This window comes from Phallusia mammillata, chromosome 4 (assembly GCF_965637545.1).
Source record: "Phallusia mammillata chromosome 4, kaPhaMamm4.hap1.1, whole genome shotgun sequence".
In the NCBI taxonomy this organism is placed as follows: domain Eukaryota; kingdom Metazoa; phylum Chordata; class Ascidiacea; order Phlebobranchia; family Ascidiidae; genus Phallusia; species Phallusia mammillata.
Window position 1 is genome coordinate 9,333,191 of NC_137255.1, and position 17,040 is coordinate 9,350,230.

The 17,040-nt window shown below is 34.9% G+C and overlaps 1 protein-coding gene across 1 annotated transcript; it reads right to left on the reverse strand.

Moving 5' to 3' along the window:
• Positions 1-513: 513 nt before the first annotated feature.
• On the reverse strand, positions 514-15,458 carry LOC145223351 (phosphatidylinositol 4-kinase type 2-alpha-like). Its single transcript, XM_080089765.1, has 13 exons — positions 15,385-15,458; positions 14,803-14,922; positions 13,267-13,352; positions 12,367-12,429; positions 11,843-12,064; positions 11,250-11,440; positions 7,511-7,664; positions 6,991-7,191; positions 6,566-6,697; positions 5,306-5,459; positions 4,500-4,670; positions 3,544-3,677; positions 514-2,221 (listed from the first exon to the last, which is right to left on the reverse strand). The coding sequence occupies exons 2-13, from the start codon at positions 14,867-14,869 to the stop codon at positions 1,985-1,987; spliced, it is 1,812 nt and encodes a 603-aa protein (XP_079945891.1). The 5' UTR covers positions 14,870-14,922; positions 15,385-15,458; the 3' UTR covers positions 514-1,984.
• Positions 15,459-17,040: the final 1,582 nt, after the last annotated feature.

The window sequence follows — 17,040 nt, forward strand, 5'->3', positions numbered from 1 at the left end:
TTTCGTGGGATTTGAACCCGGGACGCCCTCGAGTGTAGTTTTTTTATGTCTGTGTTTAGTTTAAGCGCATTGGATCACTTGACCAAGTTACTGCCTTTTTGAGTAAAGTCTTTAATGTTTGCTGCCACTCCACCTGTCGGTTGTTAGATCAAAAGGTGAAAAAAAACGTTTTTTGCACCGCATTGTTTGGAGGCTGCAGTGAAATCAAATCTTCAGTTTTGTTGTAACTAACGCGATTACAACATAAGTCACTGCTTCAAGACTAAGCAAGTTGCCTGCTCTATAGCAGATATGGCCAACCGATCGAAGATAAAACAGTTAATTTTTGACACAATCATAAAATGGTACCCTGAGTATCTTAAATCAAAATCTGCGAGACAAAAGAATACAATTCGGCACATTACTTGTTCGCTTTTAAATGTAGGCTATTTCCCGAAGTCTCGCAACGGCTGTAGGTTGACGATTCCTATCTGATAGCTTTCTACATCACAAGCTGAAACAACCACAAATGAATTCAAACACACCAGTTGAGGTGCGGTAAACATTTACACCGGACATTGCACGAAACGATATGAGCTCTGCGACGCCCAATTCCGGCGTTCCGAAACAACAACACAAAAAAACAAGTGCTCGTGAACACCAAAACTAAACAACGCAAGTGAATAGTTGAACGAAAGAATGCTTCGTACAAGAAAATTGGTTCACAGAGCAAAAAATACAAAATAAGTTACGGTAAAGTTCTAGACGTTTTTGGAAATATGTGTCCCGTTGCTACTAATTGTAGCATGGAAAATCTACTACTGTACCAGTTTGAAAAGATCAAATGTATGCAGTAGGCATTTAAATTTTTTTATGTCACATATTTTCATGAAAATAATTTCTCTTTTTTGCACGAATTTGTTGGAAAGTTTTTGTAACAAGCGCTTCGGGAATTGCTAAAAAATCGTATAAATTTGAATTTATCTAAATCCTAACAATACATTCGGACATTTGTAGCATAATCTGTTTGCAAACAGTACCCGAAAGTACACACGGATTCGTCCAATATGTTCACAGATAGACGGCCTTGGCATATCATGAAGTATGGAGTGGAGTGAATCACAATCAAAACTTTAATAGATGAAACCCAATGAAAAAAAAAATGTTTTTTTTAAGTTAGCACAAAAAGGGCAAGATGGGTGCAAAATAACAACGGATTCTATAATGCAATGTGATGAAAACAAAATGTCGGGTAACTGACAAATGTTATGACACTGATATTATTAAGTGGAGATTTTAAAGGCTGATCCGGAAATTTAAGTCGAGATTATGATGTTTTGAATTCCGGGTTGTTAAAAATGCACATTTTTATTAAAAAAGTTCGTTTAAACAATACCTGTAACAATCAATGTACAAAAGGGTGAAGTTGCTATATTTTCATGTTTAATTGTGAAACAGTGTTGCTCATTGAAATGGCAGGCGTTTCATCCTTAAATTCCAAATCCTGTGTTCTTAGTAATTTGTGGAAGGTTCATTGAAACCATTATCAGTGCTTCAAGTTTTTATATTCCCGCTAGAAATTGGCAAAAACGGAGCGTTTTACACTGTTTTCAAGGGGGCTGGCAAAAAATAAAAACAAACGTCACAATAGGTTCCACTTTACGCTTTTTTACGGCACAGTTCTTCAGCGAACTGCCGTAAAAAACGCAATAAAGGAAAACTAATTGTAAGGTACCATACCCAAAGAACACAGTAACAACAGGTACAATGACAAAAAACTCAAAATCTCGGAAGGGCTTCGGAAAGCATATTTGAAACGGTTATGCATTAAGGAGACGTTATATTTTAACAGCAATGTATTAAGAAAGTTGTGAGTTTGCTTAATTAAACATTTTACTCAAAAACGTTACCGCCTTTAAACTGGCCTTCACAAAGTCAAAACAAATTGCTTCACGAAGAAAAAAGAGAGAATGTGAGAGAAAAAGTGCGCAAAGAAACCGGGTCATTAGCACCAAGTGAAAAAGGGCTTCCTATTGTGGAAGTGCTGCGTGAAATGGTCGGTCATGGTCCGTAGGCGACCACCAAGCGACAATTCCCGGGTTTTTTCAATCACCACAGGAGGCATATTGACTAGCTGTTCGGGTGAGTGGTTTTTCTGCATCGCCTGACAAAGGTTGAGGATCTGGCCTCGCATTACTGACATCTGACGCTCAAAGAGGGTTCTGTCGAAACCTTTGTCTTGCTGTGGAAACAAGAGAAAATGGGGTTATGCTGCAGTTGGGTATAGGTTCTTGAAACCAATTTGCATACTACAGAACAGAGGTCTTCAAAGTTGGACCCACGAGTCGGATCCGACATTTTACAGGCTTTTTATTGAAATCTGCTAAGATTTCGCAAAAATTAAACGTGTGTCATAGAATATGCCATACCAAACGCATACAAAATGCTTAATGCAAAATCCTACTTTAAACCTCCAAAACCCTTAATCTGAACGTCAAAACACAAGCAAACTAAATATGTGTATATTTTGACACTTTACCACGCACTGAGTTCGTCAAAAAAATTAGGGACCGCGGCATAGAACAGTGGTTACTTTTTGACAATGTGGCATACTAACTACTGTTTATTCGTAGCATACGTTGCACGTTATTTACACAAAAAAAGTTGTTCAATCAACTTGATTTGCATCTTCAAAACTTATATGGGCTTGGGAGACTGCTTTTAGTGACAAAACTTATGTGGACAGAATACTTACTAATTTTCTTTAAACATGTAACTAACACAGCTGTTAATACCCAAGGCTGTTTAAAGTTTTAACAAAACAATTTGTTCTTTAAACATCTTCTCCTGCATATTTGAATATTTAATCAGATTAAAACTCCAGAGAACAGGGTTTAACGTGTGGTTTTAGAACATTTTTTCATGTTTCTTTTCAATAATTGCCGAACTCATTGAGCGGAGAAACAGCTACTAAATGTCGTTGCGGTTATTCTGGGAATTTTGGGGACTTGCTTGGGTGATTTTACCCGATCTGGAGAATGATCTGCGTCAAAGAGTTTATAGTTCACTGTACACAGATGTTTGTTGTTATAACATACTTGTCGGGAGTTTTGCGGTTTTGTTTTTTAAAACGATTTAACGAGTTTATAATTAAAATTCATTTTTTTGATAGCAAGACTACATTGCCCATTCATAGCATATTTCTTGCATGACAACACATGTAGCTGAAAGCATCTCTCTAGATTTAGACAAACTCTGCAATTGTCTTTGGACTAAAGTCATATTCGGGTCTGAAAGAAAACGCGTCGATTCAGGCCTAAATTCACTTTCGGCCACACATGTGTCGTAATTTGACCTTGGTAAGTTAACTTTTGACATTAATTCGACCTTTTGTGGGTTTCGGCTCACAAGTCTGTTTTCGACAAGAACACATATCTGCGTTTTGCAAAAATGTTTCAACCCTAAACGAAATGCTCGGCAATGCGTAACGAAGTGGGGCGTTTCTATGAAATAGACTATTTCCACTTCCGTCACAACAAACAATTGATACAACCGCATGCTTACCGAGAACAATTCGTGAAGTTGGTTGGCAAGTGATTCGACAAAAGTCATGTCTGACAGTTTGTTTAAAACTAAATCTTTAATCTCCTTTGAGAAGGGTCGTTGTGCTTCTGGAAGCCATGTCCAATGGTAGGGGTCTGTAACACAACAAGTGTATTAAATAAAGTAACTAAGTAAAACCCGAAACGGACAAAACACCATAGTTTAAAAAAACGCACCAACATTTTTATAAATGTAATGAATTATGATACACAATGTGCTCTATATTTTGAACAAAAACAAAGTTTTGTTGTTGCAAATTCCGCAAGAATTCGTAAAAGCAACGTTACCACACGCTTATGTGCGCATTGTAAGCTTAGAAAAAGGGTTTTTATCATTACTGAACAGTTCAAATAATTTGACATTCACTGCTGTCATTGTACGGCGAATACAACCTCACTTGTAAAAAAAAACGCAAATCAGCGTTTCTGACAAAAACGTATAATTTAAGATAAGTCGCTATTCTATACCGGTGGCGCACAACAATCATTTCGCAGGCAAAATGCGACCCTTGGAATATTATTGGCAAAGCTTACAGAGAGGTGTTGATTTTAAACAAACTGTGACCAGACAAATATTTAGGGCATTTTAAGTGGTAGATGTGGAAAAAGATGTTAAGTGGAAGAAAACGCAATTCAAAATCTACCCGGATTAATAAAAGGTACATTTTTCTTTTGTGACTCAATACTACCTGTAGAGTCACATCAATTGTTTGTCAAAATTCTGGCGTGTCTTTTATACATATACATCACATTGAAGTTTCAATCAGGTCAATTTGCTTGCCTCGCTATTCATAGCAAAATGTTGTATATCATTTTTCTAAACTATTGTTTATGCCGAGTGGTGTATAAAATAATAATGGATCAAAAGTGCTTCGTACAACAAAACGCTGAAAAACATAACAAAAACGTCGCACTTACAGGCTCGCCACGAGTCGGGATGTTTGAAGGGAAAAGCGAGGCCGTTGTCAATGGCAGCAATCTTCACATTTGCTTGCTTAATGACCGACCATTCACTTTGTGTCGCTTCATCAGCTTCGTCGTCAATATCCGGCTTTTCATATTTGATTAACCAGTTATCATTTCCACGATCTGAAATTAATCAACGGAGTTGTTGCAATTGATGGCCTGCAATTCATACTGGGTTGCAAAACATATGTTAACAGTGACACATATTTACAGGGATTTTGTACTTATTTTTATGTGTATATTTGGCAACATACAACATACATACATGTTGTGCTTGGTTTTGTTATTGCTTAGTACCACATTTTCTAGAAAAAAATGTTCAGCTAAGCATACTTGTTGTCTGAAAGAAATCATTGATCTGCTGTGATTAATATTTTATCTGGCCAAACATTGGTATGCATTGATTTACAAATTAAATACAGCAGGTCATATATTTTAAAGCTACCACAATTTCACAACGCAGAAAAAAAACACTTTCCTTCACTGTCACAATATATTGACACAAACTGGTTGTCTACAAAATAGTTCATCAAAAGGTAACTAGTCTGAACAATATAATGTGAAAAATAGATCACAAAGCAGGCACATGACTTGCACGAAACAATCAGCATGTTTATCGCAGGAAATCGAAAGTCGTTTGTCATAAAAAGCCTTGTGTCATTTGGCACATGGTGCGCTTTGTGCAAATACACAGAGTCTATTTCTATAAAATGTGTAATCAATACAAAGCCAAGCATTCATGCAGTTTACTAACCCACCTGTGTTTCTTATAATGTAATCCAAAACTACAAGTTTTTCAAACTGGAAGTGATAATCCTTTTTGGTGTCATCCTTTAATGGTTCGGATTCAAATTTTCTAAGCCAGAATTCTGCATCACGGTAACCTTCCACGAAAGTTTGCATTGAACCCACCTAATAGAAATAATAGTAAAAAAATTCCAGCTATGAACTAAACATCATCATATTGCCGATTAAATAAAATGAAACAGGCAGTAAGGTTGTGCAGTACGATTTTACAAGGTTATTCAGAAGTTTCAAAACATAAAACTTCACCCCTTCTTTGAGATAATATATATACAATGTTTATTAATATTGAAACTGTTTAAATTGATCACAAACAAAAAAGGGGATCACTTTCAAAATGCTCTAACTAATGAAACATGTAGAATGGGTAACATATAAAAATCAATACACATATTTCCTTCTTCAATATTTTAAGTAATTTTCTTCACATGTGTAAAAAAATGTATCCTTAGATCCTTAAATTTAGCATCTTAGTGCTATAATGTAAAAACTTTATCCAAGGGGTTTTGAACAAATATATAAGCCACCAGAGTGACAATACAAACACTTTGGTGTAACTGTGTCAGTGTCATGATGTGACAACCCTTCGCAGTTTGGTGTGAAAGTGCATGAGGTCAAGATTTTGAGATAACCAGTACAAAATTTCAGATAGGGTGTGAAAAAGCCCATCGTTATTTAGATAGGACACATGTATTGTGTTTTGCCTAACACATGCTGGAAACAAGATAATAACACAAATTTTCAGCACAAAAGTAATCCACTACTGATTTTTTGCCATTTTTGAGTTCCCTAATTACAAACAATGATAGGTTTTATCTGGTAACATGCTTGAAACCAGTGGTCGCCAACCAGGCAGGAATTTCCACACTTCATAGGAGGAATTTAATTTATTTTGTACATGTGGTTTGTAAATAGACACTTTAGGTCAGGGATTTTAACCTGTGAAGTTAATACTTCTAAATGATTTGTATGGTTTAGTATTTACCATGTAGTCTTTGGGAGGAATGAAAATGTTTTGAATTGTTAAGTTAGGAAATCATTAAAAACGTTTGAGAACCACTGGTTAAAACTTTTACCATGATTCTATCATTTACAGAAATGGCAAATAATGTCACACAAGGAAAGCACACTCATGTTATTTAGAAACACTTGTCCATTTGAAATATGCACAGTAGGAAACTAATAGTACAACACAAAATACGTAAGTGATATACCTTAGGTGGAAGTCCAATTCTATGAAACTTTCGACCCCATTTAGGAAAATGTTCAGATGTGTATTTCTTTGTCTTGGACTTTGCACGGTCAATTGCATTGTAGTTAAATGTTTCACTAACTAAATGTACAACCTGAAAAGCAGAAAAAAATGTTTGATATATTTCAGTTCTATTCAAATTTCCCATTATTGCATACAGCAATACAATCAGTCTTTCTTTTTATGTTTATACCAACTAAATCCAGAAAAGTAAAACCGGAAAATCAAATCACATGCAGCAGTACAATATGTTATTCTTTTTCTATGTTTATGTCATACTACTACCTGTGTTATTTTTTGTAGTTTTCTTTTATACCGTGATTTTTTTGTCAATAATTTTGCTTGTTTGTATTTTAGTGGACCAAACAAACTTTGCCACATACTTACATGGGTTTTAGGTACCACATTAAGTTGTAGAGTTTGGTCAATCAGTGATGCTCCAGCTTCAGATAAATATCCCTGGTTGGGAATGAGGCAGTCACGACCAAAACAACACGGACAACATGTCTTATGCATCCATTTTGTCCACTTGGGATTAAGTTGACCGTAAGGTTCCTCATTTTTGGGTTTGAAAACACCAATGTTCTTCTGTAAATTTTAAAATAAAATGTTTTACACAGATATAAAACTTGCCATACAAAAAAAACTGTCCTAAACCATGTGTTTAATGTGAACAATTTCCCCCAAAGATATCATTTTCAAATGAAGCTTTCAATATATCACTTCTTTGATGCCATAACAGTGGTAAAATCGTTTTGAGTGTGTTTTTATACAGATACAAATGATATATACCCCTAATGTATCTTAAGCACCATGTTTGGTCAATTCCTGCTTATTTGACCTTTCAAAGGGAATTTTTTTCGCAACGTAGGTACATAATAACATTCAACAATGAATACTGTGTTACCCTTTCTGAGTCCTTTACAAAGTAGCTGCCACTTGATCCCTGTGCAATTCTGACTGGGTACACCCCATGTTCAATCGCTGTCTCAGCAGTTCGCACCAAGTTGGTGAAAGCTGGATCATCTGGAAACTCGTTGATAAACTCTGAATCCAGGCGACTACAAAACACAAAAAGCAAAATAATAATAAAACCTTTGAAACTAAACAGTAAAGGTTTATTAGATAGCATTGTTTATGGATAAATACGATATCTAAATATATTTTTTTCACAAAACCAAAATTTGAATCATTCACAATGTTGAATCACAAACTAGTATATGCAAGCCAAGAGGTTTGAACAAATGTGTTTAAGCTATTATAAAAAGTCACACCTTCACAAATATTTATTTACAGAAAATTGAACCAGTAGCAATAGGGGTACTGTAGCTTAAACTATCAGATACTATCCTTCAATATGTGTGGAGTTATACCTGTCAAACCATGGCTCTGTCATTTGACCAGAGATTGGTAAATGCAAATCTTTGGCAACTGCCATTTGAACTCATAAAACACGATTGTTTTTACATGTTACATAGATTATTATAGATCGATGATAGTTATAGTTTTTAAAACTGTCTAAAGCCAAAACAGACATGATTATTTTCTAAAATCACACAAGCTAATTATATGGTTTTTGTATTTATAAACACAAACTCAATGTCCATTGTTGTCTGTCAATAATTTATTCAAATTTTTGGAAATTTGTTTCCCAGAGAAAAAAAGATAAGGCACGAATTACAGGCCAATGACCTTGCCCAGCAAATAGAACTGAGACATTTCAATGCAGTCAAAAGCTCTTTACATGTCTTAAACATCCCACACATTTTAAACAACACAACCTAAGCTGGTTACATGCAGAGTACCTCAGAGGCCTGCTCTTAAAATGATGACTGCTAATGTTAGAATATTATTTGTTTTAACTTAACACACCTCAAGTTTCTGTGCTATGCTAAAAATAATGTCTTTTACAGATAAAGAACCCATAAAATCTGCAACTCCTCAGTGTGACCAGCCCTAACTAATAATACGCAGTATATTTATTAACGGTAGAATTAGTGTAGGGTTTGCTAACTGCTCTATACTGAAAACAGGATATGACACAATAATAGAAACATGTCTCGTGTAAAAAAATTCTGCTCATAGCTTTACTCTATTCTGTCGAAAGAGTAAGCTGTTCTGTCTTTAACAGTTTCCTGCTTCACATTTTATTGCTGATGGTTCTTTAATTAGTGAAATGTGTATCTTTTTTATATTTTTTATTTGTCACATGTACAATTTTTACTTATGTTCTACCATACTGAACAAACTTAACAAACTTAACTTTGTGCAGGGAATATAAATAGAAAAGACATTTAAATTTGACAGACGTTTTTAATTTGTTGACAATAAGCCCACTTTTTCACAATTTCAATGCCCCTTTTTTATATTTTTTTTATCTACCAGGCTTGGCAAATACAAAAGCATGAACAATGTCAGTTTTAACCTTTTTTATATTTGGTGTAAAAATGGCAAATCAAACACCAAAAAACCTAACTATTACCACTACTTAATTCTTAAAAAAGGGCTATTCGACAAGACAAAAACTGACAAGACTGAAAAACTCTTTTCATAGTAATGTGACAATGCTTGACAGTGACTGAATGTCCCTTCTGCCTTTGTCTAAATGCCACTGCCTGCATAAACAATATATATGCCAGTCATCGATTGATGAAACAAAATTAACAACCACAAACTGCATTTTGGAAAACCCCAATCCTAATTTTAAGCGTGTTTCGTCATTATAAAATAGGCAAAATACTAAGCTATGCTTTGTTCCATTAAGCTATACTTGGGGCTATAAACAGTAACTCAAGCTGTCTACACCACTGTTAACTAAAAGGACATTAGTGGCAGTCAAGTTGACTAAATGTAAAAAAGCATTCATTTCTGAGTATATTCTCTTGCCACATACACAAACGATACTTAACAAAATCTTTAGCAAAAATGCTTAACATTCTTAAACAGAACTGATACATAGTTGGTGTAACAGTTTCAGCTCGTGTCCCTAGCTACAGTACTTTGTGTTGTGCCAATGCTCAATAGCTTCCTCTGGCCAGGAAATCCTGCGCTGGCACACGATATATACATGAGCGCATATTAATATCTGCCGGTGACAACATCGTTTAGTAGCAAGTAAAAAAGATGACTTCATGGCACATTGATCAATCACGGCTGTCAGCGGTCATAAATATTTCTAAATTGCACACAAGGGTATTAGAATTTGTTTAACCCCGCTGTATTTATAAACATTTGATTTAGTTTTTTGACAATTTTAGAGAGCCACTATCCAAAAAAATATCCTGTGATTTTTCAATTTGGTAAATATATATGTCAAATATAAACAAGAAACTGTTTAATTTGTATTTGATAAATTATAAAAGCAAAAAAATCCAATCATTATTAAATATGCAGAGTAAATCAAACCCATTCGATATTAACAAATCTGATATACTTGGAAGTATATGTACCATGCTTAGCTTTGCAACATATATAAAACCCAAAAAACACCATTTATTGTAACTAGTAGGTATTAACAACAGGTGTGACTGACAATTCTAACTGCATATTAATCAAAAATATCATAAAAACATATGTTTTGCAAGATATATTCAACTTACCTTGAATGTGAAACAGATGTAACAGAAATAGTTTCAATGACTGACTGATTTAACATTCCACTGACAAAATACTCCCAATATACAAACAGCAAAAGGTTTTAAAACTTGTGCAAGCCCTAAAGTACCCTCTTGACACTTCAGTGCTTCAAACGGTACTGGCATGACACAAGTATTTACCATACAGCACTTTATACATGCTCAACAGCTGACATTAACACGCTCTACAGCCAAAGAACAGGACTAATCTTACACATGCTGATGTTGAAAAGAAAAAGTACATATAACGTCATGGGAAAACAAATTTGTTTAAGGCGAGTCACTGTAACAGGACTGGTTTCTCGAAGAAGGCATTTACTTTGGTTAAGCATCAAATGTATATGTTTGCTTTTGAGAAGAGCCTAAACAAACACCACACTTTTTGGTTGTGCTCAACCTTTGTGGTTTAATTCACAGAACATCTGGCATTGTTTACTGGCAACAACTTTTTAACTTTGTGGCTAGATCTCCAGCAAGAGCTATGGTACTGCTTCACGCTTATTCGCAATCTCAGGACAAGAGACTAGTGACAGTCAATAACAGCATGGTTTAAACTGGCCAATCTCCTTGTTGTATATTGCTATATTTACCAAAATCAGTTTAGCGGAAAAAAGTTTCATGGGAAAAAACGGAAAGAGGATTCAAGGACTTCTTTAGTTTTGTCACATATGTATTCGACTGTTTTTTTTTTAATTGTATTTTCCAAACAATCAGGCGGCAGTCCGAGAACTGAAATTTGCCCTTCGTCGTTCACGGGGTTCGAACCCAGGATACTTCCGGGGACGAATCCCGATCAAGTGTATATGGGTCAGGCGCGCCAGGCCATTCGGCCACGTTCCCGTATTCGACTGTTAAATTGCAGTTGCAGAAAAAATAGTACTGCTCAAGAGTAAACATACAGAATAGCTGTATAGATGTTCTAAACAACCTTCACACAACGTTAATGCGCTTATAACTGTTTGGAAACTAATACACAAAAAGTGGAAAAAATATAATAATGAAAAGACATACCTTCGACTCAGTAAGGGCTGATTTTCACCAGCTGGTGAAATAGGTGGAGTCGTTGGATGAAAAGGCCGTGGACTCGGTGGTACCACTTGAGGGGGCTGTTTTGGTATTGATACTTTTACTTTTTGAGGACTGATTTCCTTAGTCAGGTGCTGGTGCGTACTAGGTGATGTGCCGTGGTTTGGAAGTGATTTCTGCAAAACATATAATAACCTTGTTTGATGAATGTGGAAAAAGTTAATGTTGGAAGTGAATTGGTCGTATCATTGCCATTTCAGCATACATTTCACAAAAATAAAAACTGAAATTTAAAAACTAAATAGAAAAGTTTAAAATTTAGGCGATTGTGGTAATTTCAAATTAAAAGTAATTTGCATTTAAATATTGCTTATAAAACTAATATTAACACAAGTGATGGCTGAAAGTGGCCATAACCTATCTTTTCAAGGACAAAGATTAGTTTACAAAGCTAAAAATTTTTTGAAAAAGAGTTATTCAGGCAAAAGCAACAGACCCAAATACAAAATATTTATCAACAATACCACCTTTATTTCGGCTAAAAATCATTATTTCAAAACAAGCAAATTTTAACTTACATTTGGTTGATCTCCATTACTGACATGGACATCAACAACTGTCTTTTGTTTGTTTCCAAACTCATCAGCTTCAATGACAAGATCAAGGTCATTGCCATTTACATGAGCATGTGTCTGTAAGGACTCTTCCACAATTTTGTTTGCGTTTTCCATTGTTTTTGCAGGGTTGTTGAAGTTGTTGTCTTGAAGCATTAGCAGGTCAGCATTATCAACAAACTGGTCCTAAATAATACAGCTTGTCAGTAAACTGCAACTTTAACAATTAAACAAATACTTACAATACGGTATATACTTATTTTTCAATCCCTGTTACTTTTAACTAGTACATTTAAGTAAAATTTGTGCTAGCAGCTAGCCTAAAATTATTTTTGAAAACAAACATCAATAAATCAATACAGTTATATATATAGTTGATTTTGAAAGAGGGTAGCAATGTATTTTTTTTAATATGAAAAATCAAGCAATATCTGCCTACAGTTAACTGAAGTAGAAGTTATTTTTTGAGGTTTTACTTAATATCCTACCTTATAATCGTTGCTTTCCAGACCATTAGTTTCACTCAGTCCATTTACAGTCTTAGTCATTATCTAATAACAATTTAAAAAAAAAAAACATCATTAAAAACAAAGCAACATTTTGAAAACGCTGTTTACATATTTGGCCCTAAACAAAACCTAGGTATATATATATATATATATATATATATATATATATATATATATATATATATATATATTGCTGGTTGTTCAACAACATGCAACAGTAGACAAAAACTGAAAGTGATTCTGCACTTCACTGTCATATAACAACATATGAGGGGATGCTTTTATTGATTTTTCAGTAATGACTGTCAGCAATAAGCTGTAACCTCTTTAGAATTCAGATAGATGGCACTAAGCGTTAACGACTTTGTAAAGGGTAAAAGGTGTCCTCTGTTTAATAGTAAGGTATTACCTCTTGCATTTGGTTATGCAAAACACATGCAGAAATTTATTAAAAGATCTGATACTTGAATACCAGTAAGATGTAACCTTAGGCAAGACGATACACCTTTAAATAATTCATGACAAATCAACAAGAGTAATGTAACAGGCCAGATAATGCTACTTCATTACCAAACCATAGGGAATTCTCACAACTAGCAAAAACTTTTAATACAAAAAAGACCCAAATTCCAAAAACACAGCAATCATAAATCAAAAAAAAAGTGCCTATTTTAGCACAAAGTAAAAACATGTGACATTCAAGTTTACACTGACACATACAGTTGTATTTACTACACTTGCAATTAAGATTTAACCTTAATTTTTATCTTTCAGCACTTTGATTGCAATATTCATATACAAAAGTGATTGCGTAAGCAAATAAAACTAAGTTATATTTACTACACAATCCTGTACTTCTATATTTCAACCTGCATATACCTGTGGGTTAATTGGCTTGCCCACAAGATCAATCTGAACCAACTGTCCCCCAGAAAATATCTTGTTGTCAGGTAAAAGGACAGTGTCTGCAAAACAATAAACAAAAACCATTTATACATTTTAGGAAACCATAAACTTATCCTAACACTTGCTATTGGTCAAATTTTACTTCAACACGGTTCGGGTAATCACAACAAAGAATTTTGGGAAGTGCACAGGAAGCAACTGGGATGGGCTTTTGGTTACAATTTCTGCTTTGAATGAGTGCACGTTTCGCCAGTGAATATAAACAGACATATTGACACATACCATATGCTGAACAGAGATTGGGAAACGTTAAGCAGATACATCTGTATACATTAACATTTATGTGCCAAAATACCAAGTAATTTGAAATGGAATATTATTGTAAGATATTTTGCTGATTTTGCAATACCATGAAAAACAAGTTTTGCACACATAAGTGTAAAGCAAATGGCAATGCTAGATATTTTACAACTGTGGATATCAAAATCAAATCTTATTTTTGTAGAATAGTATTTTATTGTAAGATGTATTTAGTATCACCTAAATTATAATGAATCTATTCAACAAAAGAAAATTGGCCCAAACGACATAATTTAAGCCCAGTGTCATAGTTATGAACCTGAGGGCTTAGACTGGTATAGACGGTTTCAAGTGTAAAGCACAATCCAGCAAATATGTCAAACCCTACCTACTATTATTAACCACAAAAAGCAGGGTCCCCTAAATTACAAAAAATAAAATTCTTGATTGGAAGTGCGTAAGTACTAGGGTTCCTCTATTTCTCGACTTTTTCGTTTCTCGAGAAACGAGAAATTAAAAATCCATTTCTTGAGAATCTCGAGAGTCTCGAAATTTTTATTTAGGCCGAGTTTCTAACAAAAACAAACGATTTGATTGTCAAAACGATTGTCTGTTTTTTCGCTTCTAGTAGCGATTGCAAGTAGTGATTCGCTAGCAAACCAGCAAAAAACGAAGCGACTATTATAGATCTTACGCAACCAGGCGTGACTACTGCCTGGGAAAGGTGAAAGTTTAGCGGCAACGCACGCTAAAATCGCTGTTTCGCAAGCAAACATGTTTATCACTTGCTTCAAGTTTAAACTCAGTATTATTGTTCTTGTACAAGGACTTGGAGGTTTTGCATACATGCACATGAGTCACAAGCCTAAAATCTTGTTGGGATCTGCCATATTCTGAAGATGAGGTTTAGAGGCCAGTCTGCAGAACATGGCAGTTCCCGACGAGATCTCGTGCGTGAAGGACCAACATGTCCCGCGTGCACGACCTGTAAGTTCGCGTGCGAGGCCAAGTTCAGCAGGCGCATAGCAAGTAAAAGAAGTCAAGACAGGCCAATTAAACGCCTTTGGAGCGAAATTTCCGCGTGCAACCCCCCAAAATTGGCGTGCAAAAATTTTTTTTACAAAAAATAATCGCGCGTGCAGCTGCCACACTCTGCAGACTGGTTTTGAGGTAATAAATTATATGTAAACAAGCGTTTATTCAACCTACCACTCTCTGGTGTTGTTGAATCAACGTAGAAGTCAATTAAATTTCTATCGGGATTAGTTGACGCCATCCATTGAGTTTCATGCACAGTCGCAAACAATAATGCAAGGAGTAATTATTTTTCTGTAATAGAAGGGCAATAAAAAGATTCAACAAAGTATTAGCTGTTTTTGCTTTGTACTAAATGTTAAAACCTTAAAAATATGTAACAAAAGAAATGTGTAACAAAAGTAGGTCAGATTAATGACAAGCTATATTTTCTAATCCTGCCCAGCATCAGTCATTTAAGTTTAGACTTACAAAAATGGGAACAATGTAATTCTAACACTATACAAATACAAACAATCATTGACTGGAATCTAAATTTAAATCTAAAAAGTTTGAAAAAGCGGTACGTCTTATTATTTTATATTTTCAAGGCAAAATACCAAAATTCAAACGACACATTGTTTGTTGCAAAAGCTCTCTAGGTTTTTTTCTACACGTCTATCACAAATAAATCACAGTTTTATTTTGGCATATCGCTTTACTAAGTAACAAACAATACAACTTGAAATCTTTTCGTAAAACTACAAAACATTTTACCAAAATCTGAAGTCACGGGACAAATTTATGTCTTGCACGTTAGGCTCATCCGAAGTTTTGCCTTTCGTCATGCACCAGCGAGCTTTGCACCAGCTGTTTCATACACAGACATTGTAGCCGTAGAATAAATAAATATTTTAATCCAAAATTTTTATGTCACACACAAAATGCTGACGTTTGCTATTAGCAAACAATAGGCTGATACAAAACTGGACGATTTACATTAACACCCCCTACATTAGTGGTTCTTCAACGACTTCGTCCACCGAGGGGCGACGATGTCAAATTTTGAAGTTGGGGGGGGGGGGAGTGCATCAAAGGGGCCGATATCAATATTACTTATTCTATATTTATTTACAAGCACTGTAAGACTAACTTCAACTTACAAGCAAATTTTATTTTTCTTGCAAATATCAGTCATGTGCATAGCCACAGTGTTTACTGGCGATGGTTTGTACTTTTTATGATCTCGAGAACAAGGTTGGGCATTTAATTTGCCACAGGATACACTTCATGTATGGTGTACTTTGAGACGCGTTTGTGCGGCCGTGAACATGTTTAGTACAATATATGTACTGGCGGACGTGACGTAAATAAAAATCTTTTACTGAACTGCTCTAAACAGTTTTTGTAGTATTAAAAAGAGTATTACCAGTCGAGTAGCCATATGCGTCACACTTTTTATACGCCTATTGTGTGCAAACACTGCAAACAAAATAGGTACCACAAGCATCACAATATAGATTATGACATCATAAACATTAAGACCCATCTTCGTGGAAGGATATTCATATTGTATAGCTCAATCTGTGCACGTAGTTAGAAATTAATCTGGGCTTTTTGGGCGCCATTAGACGGTATATACGTGATATAAACCAATTTCCTTATATCAGTAATTTTAAAACAAAAAAGCAGGTAAATGGCGGCCGTTTGTGAAATAAAAATCTGCGATGCGGCTGTTGTAGCAAAAAGGTTGTGTACCCCTGCTTTAGAAGAACTGCGTAAAAAAGATACCCTGCGTGCTGTATGAGCAATAAATTAGGTTTTAACTGTTATTAACTGAAGCTTTCGTGTTGCTGGGATAACAATCTCATAGCGGGGGGATTTTGAGCCAGTACCCAGAAAAGAAGAAGATTTCACCAAAAACGTTGAAGACCCCTGCGCTACACGGACAAAATATTTGCATTAATAGTCACATAATTGGTACAACCATTTGTTTAATCAGCAATCATCTAAATTTCGGGATTGTGTTTATAGCTTGTCTCCTGATGCTGTTATTTTTTGTTACACGTTGCAGAGCTTGCAGACAAATAAAGTGTGTTTGTTTCTGTTATTTTCCTCTGCATCTGTATGCTTATATTACTTTCATATAGGAAATAAACATTTCATTTGCATTGCATTGTGTTTTATTTCATTTATGTAGTTAAACGTTTCTTTTTATTCGATTTACAAAGTTTGCTGGCTGCCAACAGATTCATGCACACTATTAAATTGTTATTTATGTTTTTTAATTATCACGTTTTGTAGACTAACTGTGTAATAGCTTAATTAAGTAATAATGTTGTACTAACAGTTTTTTACAAATCTTTTAGTATCATATAAAACCCTCATATCATGATACTATGTAAAACAGTGATTTTCAACCCGTGGGTCGTG

What these genes read in the sequence shown, in the direction of transcription:
- LOC145223351 (XM_080089765.1), bottom strand. Translation starts at nt 14,869, where the DNA reads ATGGCGTCAACTAATCCCGATAGAAATTTAATTGACTTCTACGTTGAT. An exon ending in TTCAACAACACCAGAGAGTG is followed by an intron (nt 13,353 to 14,802) that starts GTAGGTTGAATA and finishes ATTGTTTTGCAG; the next exon opens with ACACTGTCCTTTTACCTGAC. An exon ending in GAATTGGACTTCCACCTAAG is followed by an intron (nt 5,460 to 6,565) that starts GTATATCACTTA and finishes TATTTCTATTAG; the next exon opens with GTGGGTTCAATGCAAACTTT.